The sequence below is a fragment of the Cavia porcellus genome, unplaced genomic scaffold (assembly GCF_034190915.1).
Source record: "Cavia porcellus strain 051 isolate PalLab524CR breed Dunkin Hartley unplaced genomic scaffold, mCavPor4.1 scaffold_2, whole genome shotgun sequence".
In the NCBI taxonomy this organism is placed as follows: Eukaryota; Metazoa; Chordata; class Mammalia; order Rodentia; family Caviidae; genus Cavia; species Cavia porcellus.
Genome location: NW_026947485.1, coordinates 85,980,116 through 85,998,709, shown reverse-complemented (window position 1 = coordinate 85,998,709; position 18,594 = coordinate 85,980,116). Strand labels below are relative to the sequence as shown.

General features: G+C 37.8%; 1 protein-coding gene across 12 annotated transcripts in view; it reads right to left on the bottom strand.

Annotated features, from left to right (window-relative positions):
* The window catches only part of Vti1a (vesicle transport through interaction with t-SNAREs 1A), a 370,470-nt gene that overhangs the window by 197,778 nt on the left and 154,098 nt on the right, over positions 1-18,594 (bottom strand). For 2 of the 12 annotated variants that reach the window (XM_063244707.1, XM_063244708.1), the window contains one exon: positions 1,671-18,577. The exons of the other annotated variants lie outside the window; for them this stretch is intronic. In XM_063244707.1, coding sequence (XP_063100777.1) covers positions 18,450-18,577 — 128 coding nt within the window. In that variant the 3' untranslated portion in view covers positions 1,671-18,449. Of the gene's footprint in view, positions 1-1,670; positions 18,578-18,594 lie in introns of those variants that run through there. 12 annotated transcript variants of the gene reach the window in all.

Here is an 18,594-nt window from a genome sequence, read left to right as displayed (position 1 = left end):
TTTCATTGTTTCCTAGAGGCCTGCATTTTATTTTTATTTACAATCTAGACTAGACTGGAAAACCCTTCAACAGGTCGCTTAGCACAGTGTTTCCCAGTGGAGGCACCAGTCACATCTTGGGCAGGACTGTCCCTTGGGGGGGGTGCATTCCAAACGCTGTAAGACATTTAACATCCTCAGCTTCTACCTGCTGAAGTCAGTTAATTGGAACAGTTAAAAATGTCACCAATTTTCATAGTCTCCTGGGCTGAAAATGCTGATGCTTACCCCTCTTATCTTTCAGAAGGAAATGTCTTTCCTTAAAGTGCAAAACTCAGATATGAGCTATGAAGAGACTCAGTATGACCTGGCTCGCACACACGGTGCTCCAGCCACAGTGGCCCTCAGCTCAGGGTGTGCCGTACTCCCTGCTGCTCCAGGAGCCTTTGCATTTGGCTCCTTCAGCACAGAAGACTATTCCCACTCCCCCAGCCTTCTGCAATCTCCATGCTTACTAAATGCTTGCTCTTCTTTCAGATCACACACAAACTGTCACTTATTTAGAAACACTTCTCTGAACCCCAGAATTAGGATCAAGATATGTGCTATACACTATAACAGACAGCCATTTGAATTCCTGTCAATTCATTTAGTATGATTTAAAATGCATTTATTTCATCGGTTATTTCTACCGCCAGGCTGTAGACACCATCAGAGGTAAGGATGTTTGTTTTCCTTTTTTAATACTGACTTGGTTATACCTAACAAGTAAGTGTTTGCCACCTAAGCTACTCACAATTATATACTAAATTAATCAACTTAAATAGGCACTGATATATGACCCGCTCAAATAAGAAGGGATGCACTCTGTAGGAAAAGTTAAAGTGTAAACTCCCTTTACAATATTCATCAGGACTGGGGTGCAAAACTAAGTACAAAATATTATTTTATATAAACTCTCTTGTTTCAAATAGAAATCTCAATGTATAGTATCTCAGATAACTATTCCCTTGTTAAACTACTGTGAGAGTTGGCTTTTGCAAACAATATTTCATTCCAGTTGTTCGATAACTTCACATTTCATGCTAATATATATCCCCCAGAAAGCCAATATTATGGGCTGCTACACCATCATACTGGAAACCCTTAACCTATTACCAGTACGAACTTTGGATCATTATAGATTTTCAAGTTTTCAGCTAATAATTTCAACAACAATCCATCCATTTGCCTCATATTTTGGAAACCTGAATTCCATTATCTGTATACACCATTCGTTTCCTTGGATTGATCCATCAATATGATTCTATTTAAAAGCTACATACCCACACTGGTGGTGTGCTTATGAAAAACAAAAATAAAAAACCCACCTATAGACTCTTTGGCCCCATCCTCACCTGTGAAACTGACCTTGCTTTCTGAAAAGAATCCTGCTGCTGTCTGCACAAACCTTGCGGGACTTACATTGTTATTAGTTCTTTCATGTTGTGCTTTGTAACCAACAGCCAACAACAACCTCTTGGGTTAACTGGACTTCATACAATGACCAGGCCCATAAAGTTTCTGTAAGTCTTTCGGTATCCCTAACTCTCTCAATAGCTAGCTGTCCATCAGTGGACAGCAGCGCCTTTGGGTGTGTGATGGATACCAGCATAAAGGAAAGAACAGTTGCCTCTAAGCTGCTTCATTGCTTTGCTTTTTTTTTTTTTTTTTTTTTTTTTTTTGTCTTTTGAGGTTTTCTTTTAAACAGTAATTTTTATTTCTTTTTTTTTAAACAGTAATTTTTCATGAAAGACTAAATTGGCCAGCCAACTATCCTGTGTGAAGAAGCCACGGGTGGTCTTTTTGTTTTTCCACAAACTTATGTCAGACCACAAAATAGTGAAGTAAAATACTGGAGCAAAGCGGTGCTGTCTGTGCTCCTTGCTGCCCCTCTACCGCAGTTAGGTTTCTTCTTCTTAAAAAGAGAGAATGACCACCACCACTTCCCATGCCAGGGTGGGGGTCACCAAGAGATTGGGAAGAAGAGAGAAGGCTCTCAAAAGGCCTAAAGGAAAATTCCCCTCAGCCTCAAGACCACGCTTGGCATATGTACAAAACATTAGTGAGAGCTGCTTATAATTCCCAGCTTTAAATAACAAACTCATGTGTGAACACATCTGAGTGTATCTGAGCCTATTTCCATAAGCACAGTGAACACACTGGAACCTACGTGGGTTATTTCCTCCAAAAAGTGTTTCTGTTTATGTAAAGTTAAAATACCACGAATATACTTTCACCAAGTGATACAGCAGTATCAGGAGGGTCGAATGAGAAAAATGGAAGAGGGATAAAAAGAGAACAACAACAAAAAATGGTTAACAGGAGGCTGTTTTGCTCCCTAAGTACAACAATATGAGCTTAATTGAGGCTGACGCATGACAGACTGGCGTGCACGGCATCGCCCGGCTCCGACTGAAGCTGCTGACAGAGGGTAAGCGGTGCAGGCAGCAGGCCCTGCCCTGGCCTGGCACGGCCACGGGGTGCGCAGAGCCTGTCAGGAGATGGCAGGGGGCTAATGAAGGGCAGCCCCTGTTTTTAAAATTCTTCTCACTTAGTTTTGGATCACACTCTACACCATGAAGCCTTCTCAACCTCTTAGTGCTCAGTGAAGGCTATGTGACACTTATTTAAACATTAATGCGTTCTAATCAATTTAAAGTTAGACAGTACAGACTGCATAAAAAGGGAGACAAAAGAGAGAAAGCCAGGAGGAGGTGAAAAAAAGAAAATAGAATGAGCTCCGAGGACACGGAGGAAGGTGGAAGGCACGAGAGAGATGGCAGAAAGACCAACATGTTTTCCCACATCTTCAGAGAAGTAATTTATAAAGACAGCACGACCAGTGTACGAATCCATCATACACACGAACCCATCCAGTGCATGTGCTTCCAATCGTATGAAAATCAGAGGAACCAAAGTGTGAAGACAAATACAGAAGTAAAACTTAACATTTGTAAAAATACATCCTTGAAACTTTTAAAAAAGACTAATAATCCTTTATCCCTCATCCAAAGCAACCATAAGACTGCTATGTGTCCTGTTACTAAAACATTTTCTTTATTTCTCCAATGTGCATATTCTTTCAAAAAGACTGAATATGTGTACTGTGTATGTGTTTTAATAAAAAGAAACTACAGTGCTTGTTTGGTTTGTCGAATAAGTATTAAGAAAAATTGTCATTGTATATAAAATACAAAGAAGAAAATCCATCTCCTGCCTCACATTTGTGAAGTATTCAGCTTAGATACAAAATACATGACTGATAACTGACTAGGTGTCCAGAAACAGTTATAAGTATATCCCATCTATCTTACTTCTTTCTATTGGCTCCAGGGGAAAGTGAAACCTTGCAAGTTTATAAGTTTTAGGTACATGAAAATCATACTCATGAAATCTATGTTTTATTGGTTATTATCGACCAAAGGTTTTGTTTAAAAGTATAATTAGTAAAATTGAGGAAGAAGTCGGGCATGGTGGTGCACATATATAATCCCAGCACTTGGGAGGCTCAAGCAGGAGGATCTTTGTAAGTTTGAAACCAGCCTGCGTTACAAAGTGAGCTTAAGGCCAGCTCCAACTGCAGAGCGAGATCCTGTCTCAGAAAGATAAAAAAACAAACAAGCAAACAAGGAAGAAAAAAATCATCTTTGGTATAAAAGACCAAATTTATAACAGGAAAATATAATTAAAGTGAGACTGAACACTACACTGCCCCCATTTCCATTAATTTAAGCTAAAACCTGGCATACCTTTCAAGACCATCCAGGGACAAATCTCTGACAAATTAGGTCTCTGATATTAGAATGTAAAAACAGCCATATTTTCTAAGCACATGAAAATTCTGATACCGTCAAACATAAAATGGTTTTTCTGCTTTAAAGAATTTGAGAATTCATAGATCTGCATCTAAAAAGTAATACTTTTAATGACTACCTTTCTCTACAAAGATGACCATTTGTCAATTTTAGTCAGCATAAGTCACTTTTTTCTTTTTTGGCTTTCTAGATTGGCTTCTATATTCCAAAGATATTAAAAGTAAAAATGTTTTGTGATGACATCATCTTGCCTGTTCCTAAGTAATTCAAAACGCTTTCCACCAAATTTCATATCCATACTCACAATGTATACTGAGAAAGGTCACAGACAAACAGATTTCATACTAATGACCAGGAAACACTGCTATAGTACTAGAGTGCTTTCTAGGAATGTAAGTAACAGACGCCTGGGCAGTCCATCACGAAAACGACCAAGAAAAACAGACGGTAGACAATGAAGCCTAGCAGACATGCATCCTATTCTGGTCTACTTATGCATACCTGAAAAGAGAAGAGCTCTTACCTGTAAATTACTCCTAAAACCACTGGACTTCAGCTGAAGCAAGGAACACTACTCCATCACTGTTTCTTGTTGAAGATTAATACTTGTCAATGTCACTATGCTGAGACAACTCCCATTACAAGTATCTAGGTTTAAACAGCTCTAGGTTTTTGACAGTGTAAGGAAATTTAAGGGCCAAGTGAAAAGAGCCTTGTTAAGAAAATAGCAAAAGTCAGCCTGACAACAAGCGACATTTTCATTTGATTTGCTGGACAGCCTGAATCATATAGATATATCTTAAAAATAAAGATCCTTTCAAAATCAAAGATCCTTTGACATCACGGCATATTTTACTTGGTGTTTTGTTTGGGAAATGCCTCTGAGAAGAAAACAAGATTGTGCGATTCACAAGATTATTAATCGAGGAGGTTTTTACCTGGAGTGTCCACAGCTAATCACTAGCCCTTTTAAAACCCTTCAAAATGCTACTAGGGCTGCCCGTGCTTTCCACAGGCTTGGTCATCATGTATCCCTAAGCAGTGGATCTTGGAAAGAATAATAACTAGAAAAGTATGGAATTTTCATGATTCCCCCAGAATATTGCAGACTGTTTTAACTGCAGTAAGACCAGTTAGATGTACCTTATCTAAAACTGACGCTGCACGTCTGAAGTGTTATCCAAAAAATTAATGTTTAAATAACAATTTATTAAGAGAAATCTTCACTTTGAATACACCTATCCTACTGTTCTTGCCACTTTCTAAAGCAGTTCTGTGAGTTCTTTTTGTAAATGTTTTTAGTTGTGCTGTTGTGGCTGCTTCAATGTCCTGAATCCATTCAAAGCGTTTACTTTTCATAGTTATTTTGACTTTGAGGATGAGCCAGGACTTCCATGCTGCCGGATCTGGTGGACAAAGTGGGAGAAGACCCACTGTAATGTTTTTATTTGATAGGAATTGCTGCAAATGTTTTGAATTGATTCAGGACATCAAGGCAGCTATGACCACACAGCTAAAAACACTAACAAAAGAGGATTTCCAGAGCTGCTTAAATACGTAGTAACTGATGGAGTAAGTGTTTGAACTGAGGGTATTTTGAGGAGTATTAATGGCAGTGTGCCTTTTACTGTAGAAAGTTATTTATTTAAACATTTGTAGTTATTTTTGGGTCACACTTTGTATACATTAAGCATCCAGTGCGGCACCACAAGGTTATCCATTTTTATAAATTCAGCACTTGTGTGAAGGATTGGTTTTTGTTTTTCTTTTACTGTGTTTACCACAATTTCTCTGCAAATATTTAAAAGTCAGGGTGTAGTCTTTAAAAATGTCTGGGGATAAATTGTCATTATTTTGTGAGAATAAGAGCACACTTCTCTGTCCTTTTGTAAATGAGATTCAAAGTTCCATTCAGGGTAGAATAGTTTGCTTAAAGGCCATGGGGGCTGTACCAACAAGCCACTTTCCACATGTTTTGGAAAGGTTACTCTGTAAGATACTCTGGGTCTGTCAAACAAAACTCAGTGCAATTAATTCACCAGCACGGTCTTAGTTTTCAAAAATTGAAGAATGATGATACAGGAGGAAAGGGTACATACTTGCTAAATACTTTTTAAAATCTTATTATAGCAAAGGTTTCAGAAGAAAGACTTCAGGAGTCAGGATGTTAGCCAGGCACAGTGATATAATCCCATCTACTGAGGAAGATAGGGCAGGAGAATCTCAAGCTCAAGGTCAGGTTGGGCAACTTAGTGAGACCCTGACAAAAAGTATAATGGACTGGTAATATAGCTCAGTGGTATGTGCTTGTCTAGCATGCCTGAAGCCGTGCGTTCAATGGCTCAATACTGGAAAAAATTAGGTTGTTTCTTAAAAAAGAAAATATGGCTTCTATAAGGACATACAATTATTAAAATCTATCATATTGGTCATCTACCTATTCAACATTTGTCTGTCTACAATACTCAAAAGTATTTGACTTGGGGAAAGGACTTTAAAAACTAAAAATATGATTAAGTTATTCTTGTATTCATCATTACCGTGAATATAACTATTTCTAAAAATGATTTTAACTCTCAAAAAGTTGTTGTATATTTCTAATGATCTAGGAAAGCCAAGCTTATTTTCACTAATCATTTTAAATGTTTGTTCAATATTGCTTAGCTCTTTTGCTTCAAATGCTATGTTAATGAATTCTCCTTCAAAGACCAGAAACATATTTCATATATTTAGTAGGATTAAGCAGGACAAGGTAAGAGGAACTTCATAAAATTCATTTACATTTAAGTAATACTAAATATCTTTAGGATATAACCCATCAAGAAAAGAACGTAATTTCCCAAAGACAATTCTTTCTACAGATTTTTTATTTTTATTTCTAACTTCATTTTTTGCACGGGTAGAAGGGTGGTTGAAGTTTCATTATATTGACCTGGCTGGTCTTGAATTCCTGGGCTCCAGTGATTGTTCTGCTTCACGTAGTTGGAACTACAGGTATGTACCACCACACTCAGCTTCAACCTCATTTTTATAAGTGAATATTTTATTAAAATGATGTCTAAAGTACAAAAATTTTACAGAAGTAATAGCTACAATGGAAAAATGCTACTTAAAAGTTAAAGGAATAAAAATGCGCCTTGATTATTTAACAGATTTCAAACAATGTGGACAGAATAAAGTAAGAAACAAGATGTGTTAAACATTTTATTTTCCTGACCAAGAAAGGTCAGGTATAGTGCATCACAATGCTGCATCTTAAGAAAATCATTATTTTAAATGCTGAGATTCCAATGAAAAGTTTTCAAATATTAAAATCTCTGTGGTAGGCTGTGACTTCAGAATAACAAAATGGCAAGCCCTTATTTTTCCATATATAAAAATGACACTTATTGTAAGGTCATTATATAAAAGGCCTACTTCCTCTTCCTAAAATAAATAATTATACCACTGATTCAACATATTTGTCAGCATGTCTACATGTGGTTTAAGTGGTTATTCAATGACCTAAATATAGAAAAGGACTAATACCTACAAACTTAAAAACTATGGTCCAAGTGGCCCATAGCTCTTGTGTATCATTTTTCTTTGGCAAATCATTTACTCAGCCCCCTTGAGAGCTCCTAAGTGTTCTATTTATACATGTACTTTTCTGACCCCATTTAAAGGGCTGGCTGCACTTTGTTTTAAAAATTAAACAAATTAAACAGTGGCTTTATATATATACATACATATGTAAGTATGTGTAACTGTATTGTAAATGATGTGGAAATCTTATCTAACCCTACTGGAAGGATGCTTTCTTTAAGACATTCTAATGGGGGTTAAAGTGAAAATTTTCAGACCAGGTACTTGCCTAGCATGTGCAAGGCCTTTGGTTTGACCTCCAATATCAGGAAGGGGAAAAGTGAAAGTTTTCAAAGGAAGAAACTATGGTGTGAGTACTTGCATTACAGAAAGGGCTCACTGTAGAGTTCTGGCGCAGTTAGCTTGCAGGCTGGCCCCAAGGATTCCATCCCTAGGTATATTAATACCCTTTGTAGTTCCCTCTCACACTGTATGAGGGTTGGTTTAATTAATCAAAAGAATATTAAAGAAGTAACTATATGTCTAGAAATAACTTAGCATAAGAAAAATGCCCAAAGAGTTACAAGAGGAACAGGAAATATATAGAACCACAGGTAAAATAATTGGCAATTACAGAGTTTATACAAGTTTCAAATTACTTGAAAGCCCTAAAGAACACTCAAAGACATGTGTGTGAGCTTGTGGCAGGTAACAAATTCACACCCGAGGCATCCCTTTTATTCAGAATTCTGTATTTTCTTCTCTTTCTATGAGCTTTCCAATTTATCATGCAAATAGTTGTGGACAATTCCCAATTGAAAACTATTGCATTTGGTATGACATTGACTAACAAGATGCTCTGTAAAGAAAGGACTCATGATCAAATAAATCTGGGAGCACTGACATAATCCCATATGTGTTTGAACCCCATAAAAATCAGGAGGATACTGCTGAAGACATTGTCTACCACATGCCATGGTACTGATGAAGACATTGTCTACCACATGCCATGGTATAAGCACCCAGAAGAATGAAGTTCAAAATGTGACGCTAAGGATAGCTTTACTTTCCTAACTACGTGGTATTGCATATGCTGGACCTTCTGATGCATGTTACTGGTCAGATTGTCCCCTTTAGCTCACAGATGTTCACAGGTAAATTTATGACCTCCTTCTTATTAATGAAAAGGGCCTTAAAGAGTAGATTTGATTATTTTCAGCTTTTTGACCTTGATTTTCTTACAAGCTTATTTTAATCTTAATGTACCTTAGATTCTTTGTAGGAGCAAGAAAAAGCAAAAACAGAAAGGAAGGTAGAATTAAATGGAGGAAGAGAAAATTACATACAGAAGCAAGGACATAATCAGAATTTATTGAGAACAACTTACATGTTGCTCTAACTCTGTCTGTACAACTCTTTACACCTATCTTCTTAAAAATCCATGAAGTTGTCAAGAGATCCATTTTATAAGTGAGGGAAAATCTAGCAAAAAAAGCTCAACAGAGCAGCCAAGTGCTGCTGGTTGCTAAGCAACCTTGAATGCCTGGCCCTTGGATGTTGGGAGATGTTAGGTAAATACGGTAGCCACTTGGCTTCAGGCAACCTTGGAGAAGGGTGCTCCGAGCACCATTCTTTTCAATCCATACAAAAAGGAGGTATTTGCTACCAACAATGGCTATAAATTCATGCAGAAAAGACTTATTAGTAACTGAAAGATTCAGAGCTTAAAAGATGAACTCACACCTGAGAAGCTAATTGAGGTGAAACTGTAGATTACAGCAGGGCCAAGGGAAAAATTTACCGTGGGTGAATTTGATGCCCTAGAAGTATCTTGACAGTGGTCATGAAATCCTTGTGAAGCTGGGGACAATGAAGAATCCAGATGGGTTTACCATTTAAAAGTTTTCTTTTTGGGCCAGGTGTTGTAGCATACACCTCTGGGATGCTGAGGCAAAAGGACTGTAAATTTAAGCCCAGCCTTAGTAACTTAGGGACTTGAGACCTTGTCTCAAAAAGGGGCCATGGGAGGGTTAGTGCAAAGATGCTGGGTTCAAACCCCAATACTGTGTGTGTGCGCCCCCACACACAGTTTTCTTTAAAATGAAAAATGTTTTCTGATTATAAAAGTATTTTTACCTCCTCCAAAGCAGTAATTTGAGCAGTTCAAAATGAACAAAAATTAGAAAAGTAGAAATTCTAGGGGCTGGGGATTTAGCTTAGCGGCATAAGCGCCTGCCTTGCAAGTGTGTGGTCATGAGTTCAATCCCCAGTACTGGTAAAAAAAAAAAAAAAGAAAAAGACAAAAAAAAAAAAAAAAAAAGCCAGGCATGGTGGCTCACGCCTGTAATCCCAGCACTTGGGAGGCTGAGGCAGGAGGATCATTGGGAGTTCGAGACCATACAAACTGAGCTCAAGGCCAGCTTGAACTGCATAGTGAGACCCTGTCTCAAAAAGACAAAAAAAAAAAAAAAAAAAAGAAAGAAAGAAAGAAAAGAAAAGTAGAAATTCTGAACTATATATTATCCATGTCCTTTCTCTCCTTGAATATAAAGTTTTAACAGTATAGAATTTGGATTTCTAGTTTATTTTTCATATGTAAAGATATAGTTAGCTGGGCATGGTGGTGCCTACCTGTAATTTTAGCTCTCGAGAGGCTAAGGCCGGCAGACTACAAATTTGAAGTCATCTTGGACTCGATAGTTCAAGGCCCAACCTGGACTACCTAGTGGGACCCTATCTCAAATCGAACAAAATAAAGCAAAATAAATACAGGTAAGTGTTTTGTCCTTTTAAATGACTACATTAAATAGAGTATATCCTAATTTATCTATTAATCCCCTATTTTTGGACATGTAGGTACTTTATAATATCTCGTTTTAATAATACTAACATTGAGCTGGGCATGGTGCACTCAGGAATGTAAGGCAGAAGAGTTACCTCAAATTTGAGGCCAGCCTGCCACAATGCATTTCTAAAACAAACCAAAACTACATAGTGAGATTCTGTTTCAAAAAAAAATACTACCTAACATTTACTGAGCATTTACCATAGGTCAAGCATGTATTACCTGATTTAATCTACAAGAACAACCCTAGAAGGTAAGAAATGAGATAGGAAGAGATAATTAGATAATTTCCCAGCAAGGATTCTCTTATATGAGAAACCTAAAGCATAAAGAACAAACAAACAAACAAACAAACAAACAAGGAAATAGGGAGATAGAACACTGCAAATGGGAGACAGAACAAAGGATGGGGGGAGAGGAAAGGTATAGAGAAAGAACTAAGATGTATTATATACAGGTACAAATTCCCATTATGAATGTCGTCCTCATTTACTGGAAACATGTACTAACAAAAAAAATTTAAAATTAAAAAAAGAAAACAGAAGGCTCCACAACTTAAACTAATCCAACTCTCTGGCACAGGCAATGCTGGGATTCAGAGGCAATCCAGCTCCCTGCACCCACTCTGCTAACCTACCGTGTAGAATGTAGGATTCAGCCTCTCCTATATATCCTTTATCCTTGGTTAGTCCCAGACTCCCCTCGCCCCAAGTTTATTTCTTAAACACATGGAGGACCTGGCACTGGAAGAACTCCATCCTAAACATCAGCATACAGACAAGGAAAACTTTCAGAGATGACTGGGGAGATGGGGGGAGTCACTAACTTGTTTTAGAAGGAGAATAACCTTAAGGAGGTGTTGAGATTGTCCTCTGCCAATACAAACTGCTTTTTTCCTCCATAGGTAAGTAGCTGCAGGCCATGACTTGTTGGGGTGGGGTGGGAGGTGGAACTGAAGGTGGGAGATAGGGGGTGATAAGATGGGCCATAGGGAAACCAGGGGTTCTCAGTCATTTACTGAAGAGATCCGAAGATAGCGCGTCGCTGCTGACTGTCTAAGAAATCTGAGTGTATTATGTAAAGGGAAGAGATGTCAGAAATTTCTAGGACATGTTTTGAGATCCCAAATGTGAAAAAGTCAGCTGGAAGTAAAACAGAATTCAGTTCCCATGAGGGAAAAATACCCGAGTGCACAAATCCTGAAATAAGGCTAAGAACTACATTAGTATGGAAATGGTCAAAAACCAATAAAACGCCTATCAAAATTACTTCTTGTAGTCATGAAAGTAGACAATGAATACCATTGGAAAAATTGAACAAAATCTTCCACACCTCTGCCAAGAGAAGCCCTGCACCCATAGGACCAAATGCTGTAGGACAAGTAGCCTTGAACACCTTTGTGATGTCCCAATCACCTGATGTCCTACTTAACGAGTGTCCACATTCACTGTGTGTCTAGTATGTTATGTCTGCATCCAGATGAGCTTACACCTGTCATTCCTGCCAACTGCAGCTGAGTTACACAGTCAGTCTACAATACAACTTGGGCAAAGTATCACTGTTAGCAAAAACCATTCTCCATAACTTATTTAATGAATTATAAAAACTAATAACAATAAATGCTTTTGACCCTAGATAACTATATAGTTGACAAAAAGAATGTTTTAATCATGCTCCAAGTTAAAAAAAATAAGGCAATACATTTACTTAGCAGGTTATTTGGATAATATTGTCAAGTAGTTCTGTTTAACCAAATGATTTTTAAATAATCGATCCTTGAAATGTTTCCGTAAAGGTCTTTCTGTGAGACCTAGTCTATCATGAAAAATCACGCAAGTAAATGTTTACAAAATTAACGTAAATATTGATGTGAACTTGCTTGAACTCTGCTCTTTTACTGTTTGACATTCTGACCAAAATTTCCCAGCATTCACATCCCATAGAAACATATGCTAGAGCTGCTTCTTTTGAACTGCTTGATAGGAAAAACTTTTAATTGTAAATTCACAAGAATGTGTTATAAATTCATAAATGCCAATATTTCTACATTAAAAACATAATCAGAGTTTCACATTTACTTGAATTTGTCATCAAAAGTCATCAAAACTATTTTAGGGTTTAAAGGGTTTAGATGTACATTTTAAGATTAAGGATCAATCTGGGAGAAACTTTGAAAGTCGTACTTTCTTTAAGTTTTTGTGTTATTGTGTAAACCCTGGATGGTTTTGGCTCAATTTTCTCAAACTTTTGCTTATCAACTGCTCATTTTCAGCAATAGTCACAACATGCCCCTTGCCACGTGGGGACCTTCCCAAGCAAAAGATTCGAGAAAAAAAAGTTTTAATTCACCCAAAGAACATTAAGTCCCAGGCACTGGCCACACTGAGTCACAGGGTGATAAGGCCTAGTGCTGCTTTAAGTAGGAAAGGATGTATTGGAGCTGATGATGTGACTTTCACGCTTCATATTTTGTCGCTTGTATTTACTTTAGAAATGCTTATATTAAAAAATTTGTTCTAGAAAGTCTTTTATTTAGAGCAACTATTAGGTGAGAAATTAATACTTGCATTTTCTATCTCTTTCCATTTAAAATAATTTATTACTGCATATTAGTAACACAGATTAATGGGTTCCATGTTGGTATACTGGTCTTCTCATTTTTTAAAGGTCTTTAACTCAAATACTGGGGCTGGGGATTTAGCTCAGGGGCATAAGTACCTGCTTTGCAAGCACATGATCGTAAGCTTGATCCCCAGTACTGATTAAAAAAACAAAAGAATATAGCCTAGGTAGTCACATGATTTCTTAAGAATTTATGGATATTCTTGGGCCAACGATTTAGCTCGGTGGCATAAGTGCTTGCTTGTCAAGCGACGTCATGAGTCTGATCCCTGGTACCAAAATGGAAATTCTTTATCTGGATTTAGATTGTCCTGGTCTACCAAAGGAACCTACTTGTGCATGCTGAACATGCCTGTAACCTCATAACTCTGGAGGCTGCAGGAGAATTGCCACAAGTTCGTGGCCAGTCTGGGGTACACAGTTCAAGGCCAGCCTGAACTGAATAGTAAGATCCTATGTCAAAAAAAAAAAAAAAAAAAAAACCCAGAAATTCAACCAACCCAACCAACCAAAAGCAAAAGCAAAACAAAACAAAACAAACACTCTAAAACAAAAAGCAACAACAACCCTCCCAAAAAAGACGCTAGTTGTGATTATTTATGCTCTCTCAAAATCTACATCTAATTTTATTCAATTTCCCAAAGCCCTTCAGCAAAGCAACTTCTAAAAAGGATACAATGGGAACCACTGTCATTAACTGATAGCAAAATCTTACAGCACAAGCCATTTCTCTTCTTTATTGCCTAACTAACAGCATTTGATTCACAGAATCCTTGTTTCATGATGCAGTGAGAGTTGAATTCTATTGTTCTTCAGTTTAAAGGTCAAGAGCTATGCTGGTCAGGCGTGCTTACAGACACTGAAGGGGAAGACCTGCCACCTCGGATGAATCATGGAACAACTAATAAATGACTGTACACTAGAGAAATACTAAATAGTGTTGCTAATCATGGGGCACCTCGTTGGTACCAGATAAACTAGATCAGATATATTTACAAAACTCTCCCAATGAAATAATTTTTCAATTAAAAGATACAGTAAATGACTTTTGAGTCAGTATTTTAAACCTTCTAAATTGTAGTAAATTGTTCATGCACAGCATCTGCTGTACTATGCTGCCTGGCTTTTATTGAACTTCAGTATTTACTGTCATCGGGGCACTTATTGACTCTGGTTTCTCTTTGGTCAATATTTTCCTTTGGAAAAGCACCTTGGACTTTTCCGCTTCTGCACTTTTGTTTAAGAAGCTTTCTTCACCTAGAATGCCTTTTCTGTAAGTTCTATACATGTGCTACTTTCTATTCAAAACCTAGGCCAAACTACCTCCACCCAGAATGCCCCAGTGAAGACTTCCCTAATCCTCGTCACTGGATATGAGTGGCTTTTATGAATCCCTCTATTCTCAGAACCTTAGAAGTCAGAGTCTACTACAATCTATATCTATCAGTCCACCTATTATTAAATATTACCTCTTGTGTTGGAGTGTATAAAATGTCTTGAGGATAAGCAAAAGAGTTTACTTTATTCAATTTTTCAGTTTTGGAAGCCTTAGCTTGAAGAATTACACACAGCTGATGGACGATTATTGTAGTATGTATTGTGAATACCTATACATGCTCTACGAGTGACTGCAAATATGACCATAATGCAACCTGCACCAAACATTATTTTTAAAATATTTCTAAACATTAGTTCATTGACATACAGTTTTTAAAAAACATTTACCTTTTGCCAGGCTCTGATTTAGAAACTAAAGATGCACTAGAGTTCAAAACAGACCTGACTTTACATCCTGGTGGGAAAAATAATTAATGAATACATATAGACCATAAGGTTAGGTAGTGACGAATCCAAGTTTATTACAGTTGGAGGTAAGTAATCAGATATCAGAAGGCTTTGTTGACCAAGGTAAGGACTGGATTTTATGCTGAGAGTGATAAGAGGTCACTGTAGTGTTCTCATCAGAAGATGATGTGATTTATGTTTTTGAAGCATCATTTCAACTACTAATAAGAATAAAATGGACTGCACTAGAGCACTTTTTGAAGACAGATCCTCCCATGGTAGAAGATCAGAGGCATCACAGCAGTGGTATAGGGCAGTGGTCTGCTTTGATGTCCTTTCAAAGAGGATCCTTTGGGCTTTGCTGACAGATTGGCTGTGAGCAATTCAAGATGGTACCAAAATTTTGGCTTGGGAAAGTAAATGCAAGGTGTTAAAGCTGAGATGGAAGATACTAGAAGAAGAGCAGGAGGGTAGAGAAAATAAACGTTCTGTGCTGGACACAGTAAGATTATACTAAACAGGCAGCTAGATATGGCTTAAGTGTGAGACCAACTTGAGATTTATCACTGTAACATATATGTACATATATATACACCATATATATATATGCACATACCACATATAGATACACACACATATATATGTCATACATACATGATTTGAACACTAAAAGGTTAAAACTTAATTGGGCTAAAATTCTAAGCCCACTTACAACTTATTAAAGAAAACTATATTTGAAAAATAAAGTTTAATCTGTTGCCTATCATACCAATAGTGACCCCTAATCCCAAGGGCATAAATAAGCATGCACACTTTGGGTAAATTTTAATCATAAAAAAGAATAAAGTATATTCTGCTATGAATTTTTCAGCAAATAGTCATGTGAAGGAACATGAATGTTTAATTTAGACATCACCTCTGCCACTGAATGTTAGCTGTGTGTCTGTGATTTCTTTTGGAAATTCCAAACTGCATTCAAGTTTTTCCATGCATAACTGGAAGAGCGACTTCCTTGGTAGGTAGTCACTTTTTTCTTTATCACTCACCCTCACTCCAAAGCTATGTGTACAAAATCCTTAAAATAATAAACATGCACTTTATAATATTCTGAATGGTTTTGTGCTGCAAACTCAACATAAAAGCCAGCCCAACAGAAGCAATGATTCAATGCATGTCATATATACAAATGGTGAAAGGAAGGTCTGGCGAGAACCAGTAAGTCGTCATATTTTCTGCATCAGTAATGTAATTATCTGGTACTACCCAAATCTGCAACTCTCCAAAGATTATTTTCAAGTTAGTCTGCTAATCATAATTTTAAGAATGAGTGGAACTTTAGCCTGTCCCAGTGATGACCAGTGAATCCTAGTCCCAATACCATCAGAGCTTGGAGGCAAATGATAAGAACAGCGGAAGTGGTCAGAGGGCCTCAGCCGGATGGTCGAGTGGTTTATATGCAGCTGCGGTGTCGACTTCACTGCTGGACTAATGCTTTTGAAACGCTGCCTACTGGTTTCTTACCACTGCCATAACAAACTGCTACTATTATCATGGCTCAAAATCACACAGATTATCTTATATGGCTTTGGAGATTAGAAGTTTGAAATGAGTCTCACTAAAATCGAAGTGTGGGCCAGGGTAAGTCCTTCTGCAGATTTCTGATGGAGGATCTGTTTCCCTGCCATCTTCAGTTCTTAAGGCTGCCCACCTTCCCTGGCTCAGGGCTCTTCCTCCTTCCTCAGAATGAACAGCATAGCATCCATAAATCTCTTTCTCCGATTTCTGCTACCACTGTCACCTCTCCTTCTCTGACACCCTTGCCTTTCTTTCATGAAGACACTGTGATGACACTGGGCCCAGCCAGCTAATCCTGGATAATGTTCCCACCTCAAGATCATTAATGATCACATCTATAAAATACTTTTTGCTCTGTATGGTAAAATACAGGTTCAGGGGAATAGGATGTGGACATTTTTGAGGGTGGGACACACTATTCTACGCACCACACTGTTTTCAAACACTTTATTTTCAGACCTGGTTTGTGATGTGATGTCCAACCCTCTGGGGTCAGGCAGCCCTGGGCTTAAAACTTGTTTCACCACATACCAGCTGTGCGCCCTTGGATATAGTTTTTAATTTTTCTAAACTTCAAGTCTCTGGTTCTATAAAATGAAAACAGTGTTGACCTCACAGATAATGAATCAACATACACAGCATATTTTAAAATGTTTACTGAGTTGCCTTCTCTGTGTCAGGCCTTAGGCTGGAATATTATTACCATTTTTTAAACACAGAGAGTCTCTGATACTGAAAGTAGTGCTTCCATGGTTCCACTCATTAGGCACCCATCATATCCGGCTTTGTCCTCAGATTTAACTTCCTACATATACACGCCTTAACTGTACTGTATTAGAAGGCTCAAGAGGGTGTATCGTCCTAAGACGTGCCTCTATTTATAAACGAATAAAAGCAAGACCATCCAATCTGCCTGTACCCTGTCTAAAGAGGGGTACCCACAGAGGGATACAGCCTGCCTTCCTGTTTTCTCTCCCTTACTGTGCTCCCAGCCTAGTCAGCCCTTCCGTATGGTGTGTTTCCTACTTCAGTCCAGCTTCACAGCCGACCCTCATTTCAGGCCTTGTCTGCCACTCAGAACTTGGCTTCTCCCGGCAGCCCTGGGCTCTTATCTTTCTCACTTTTCCCCCCTCAGGGAAGTTTCTGGAAGGCTGACACTCACTCTAGGTCCAGACCTTTAAAGCACTGTTAAACAGTGACTAGCATATTCTGAAGAAATGGCGAATGGAAACTGAATGAGGGAAAGAATGGAGCAGAATATTACTGCAATTTGGCTTGTGATTATTATTGCAGCAGATATAATGAAGGAGAAACCCTCAAAAACAAAATCATATAACAAAAGCTAGGTCTAGGAAAACCAGGTAAGCCCAACTCATGTGTTGGTATATACTAAATTTCTCTTTACTCACTAATACTACTAAGGGGGTCTATAGTACTGCATATAGAAAAATCTATCATGAGTCTCTAAGTTATTTAAATGAAAGGGATTTTTTCCATCTGACAACTAATGGAGGCAGAAATAACACAAAATCAGCTTTTAAAAATCGTCTCTCCATTGTTCTCCACTATTAGGGTCTTTGATGTATCCTACATTATAAGCTATCAAAGCAAGGCAATATAGCCAAGGTAGGGAACACCTCTAATGAAGTAAACATTAAAAGGTTATTCTTCCTTCCCATTACTTTTGTCTTCTTTGCAAATGGTTTTAAAGGTCATTTTAAAAATAGCCCACAGACTACAAAGGCCTCTAAATATTTAAATAACACAATGCAGTTTATTTTTATATAGTGTTCTAAATGCACATCACAAAACACAGAAATGTCCGTCAAAGGCTAAAGAGAATAGAAAGATACATGTGAAGACTAAACAGAAGAAAACAATGATTCGGAAAGGAAGAAGTCTTTCAATACATGTTCCATAAGCTCGACACATAGTGAAAATGTGTTAGATAATTAGATCTACGAGGAAAAATAGCCCAAAATCAAGCCTGGAGATGTACTGGAGGAAACGGGACTCTGAAATGTTTCTCGATTTTCAAATGCTAGTCTCAGAATGTCACTGAAGAAATGGGCTGGAGGAACTCGCTTTTCTCCTTGTCTTGAGTGCTTACGATTCACAGGCGCTTGTGCTCACTGCTTTCTAGGACACCTTATTTAGCCGTCACAGGTCAGGTTTTATTTTCAGTATTTGCATAATGAGAATACAGACCTCGAAAGCATCAGTCAATTGCTGAAGGTGAGAGCAGGTGGGAGACCCAAACTGTCTTCGATCTGATTCTCAAGCCTCCGCCTCAAGCTTGCTTCAACGAAGGAGAACCACACAACCCAGTAAGTAACACACGGTGGAACACCTTTCCAAGTATAAATT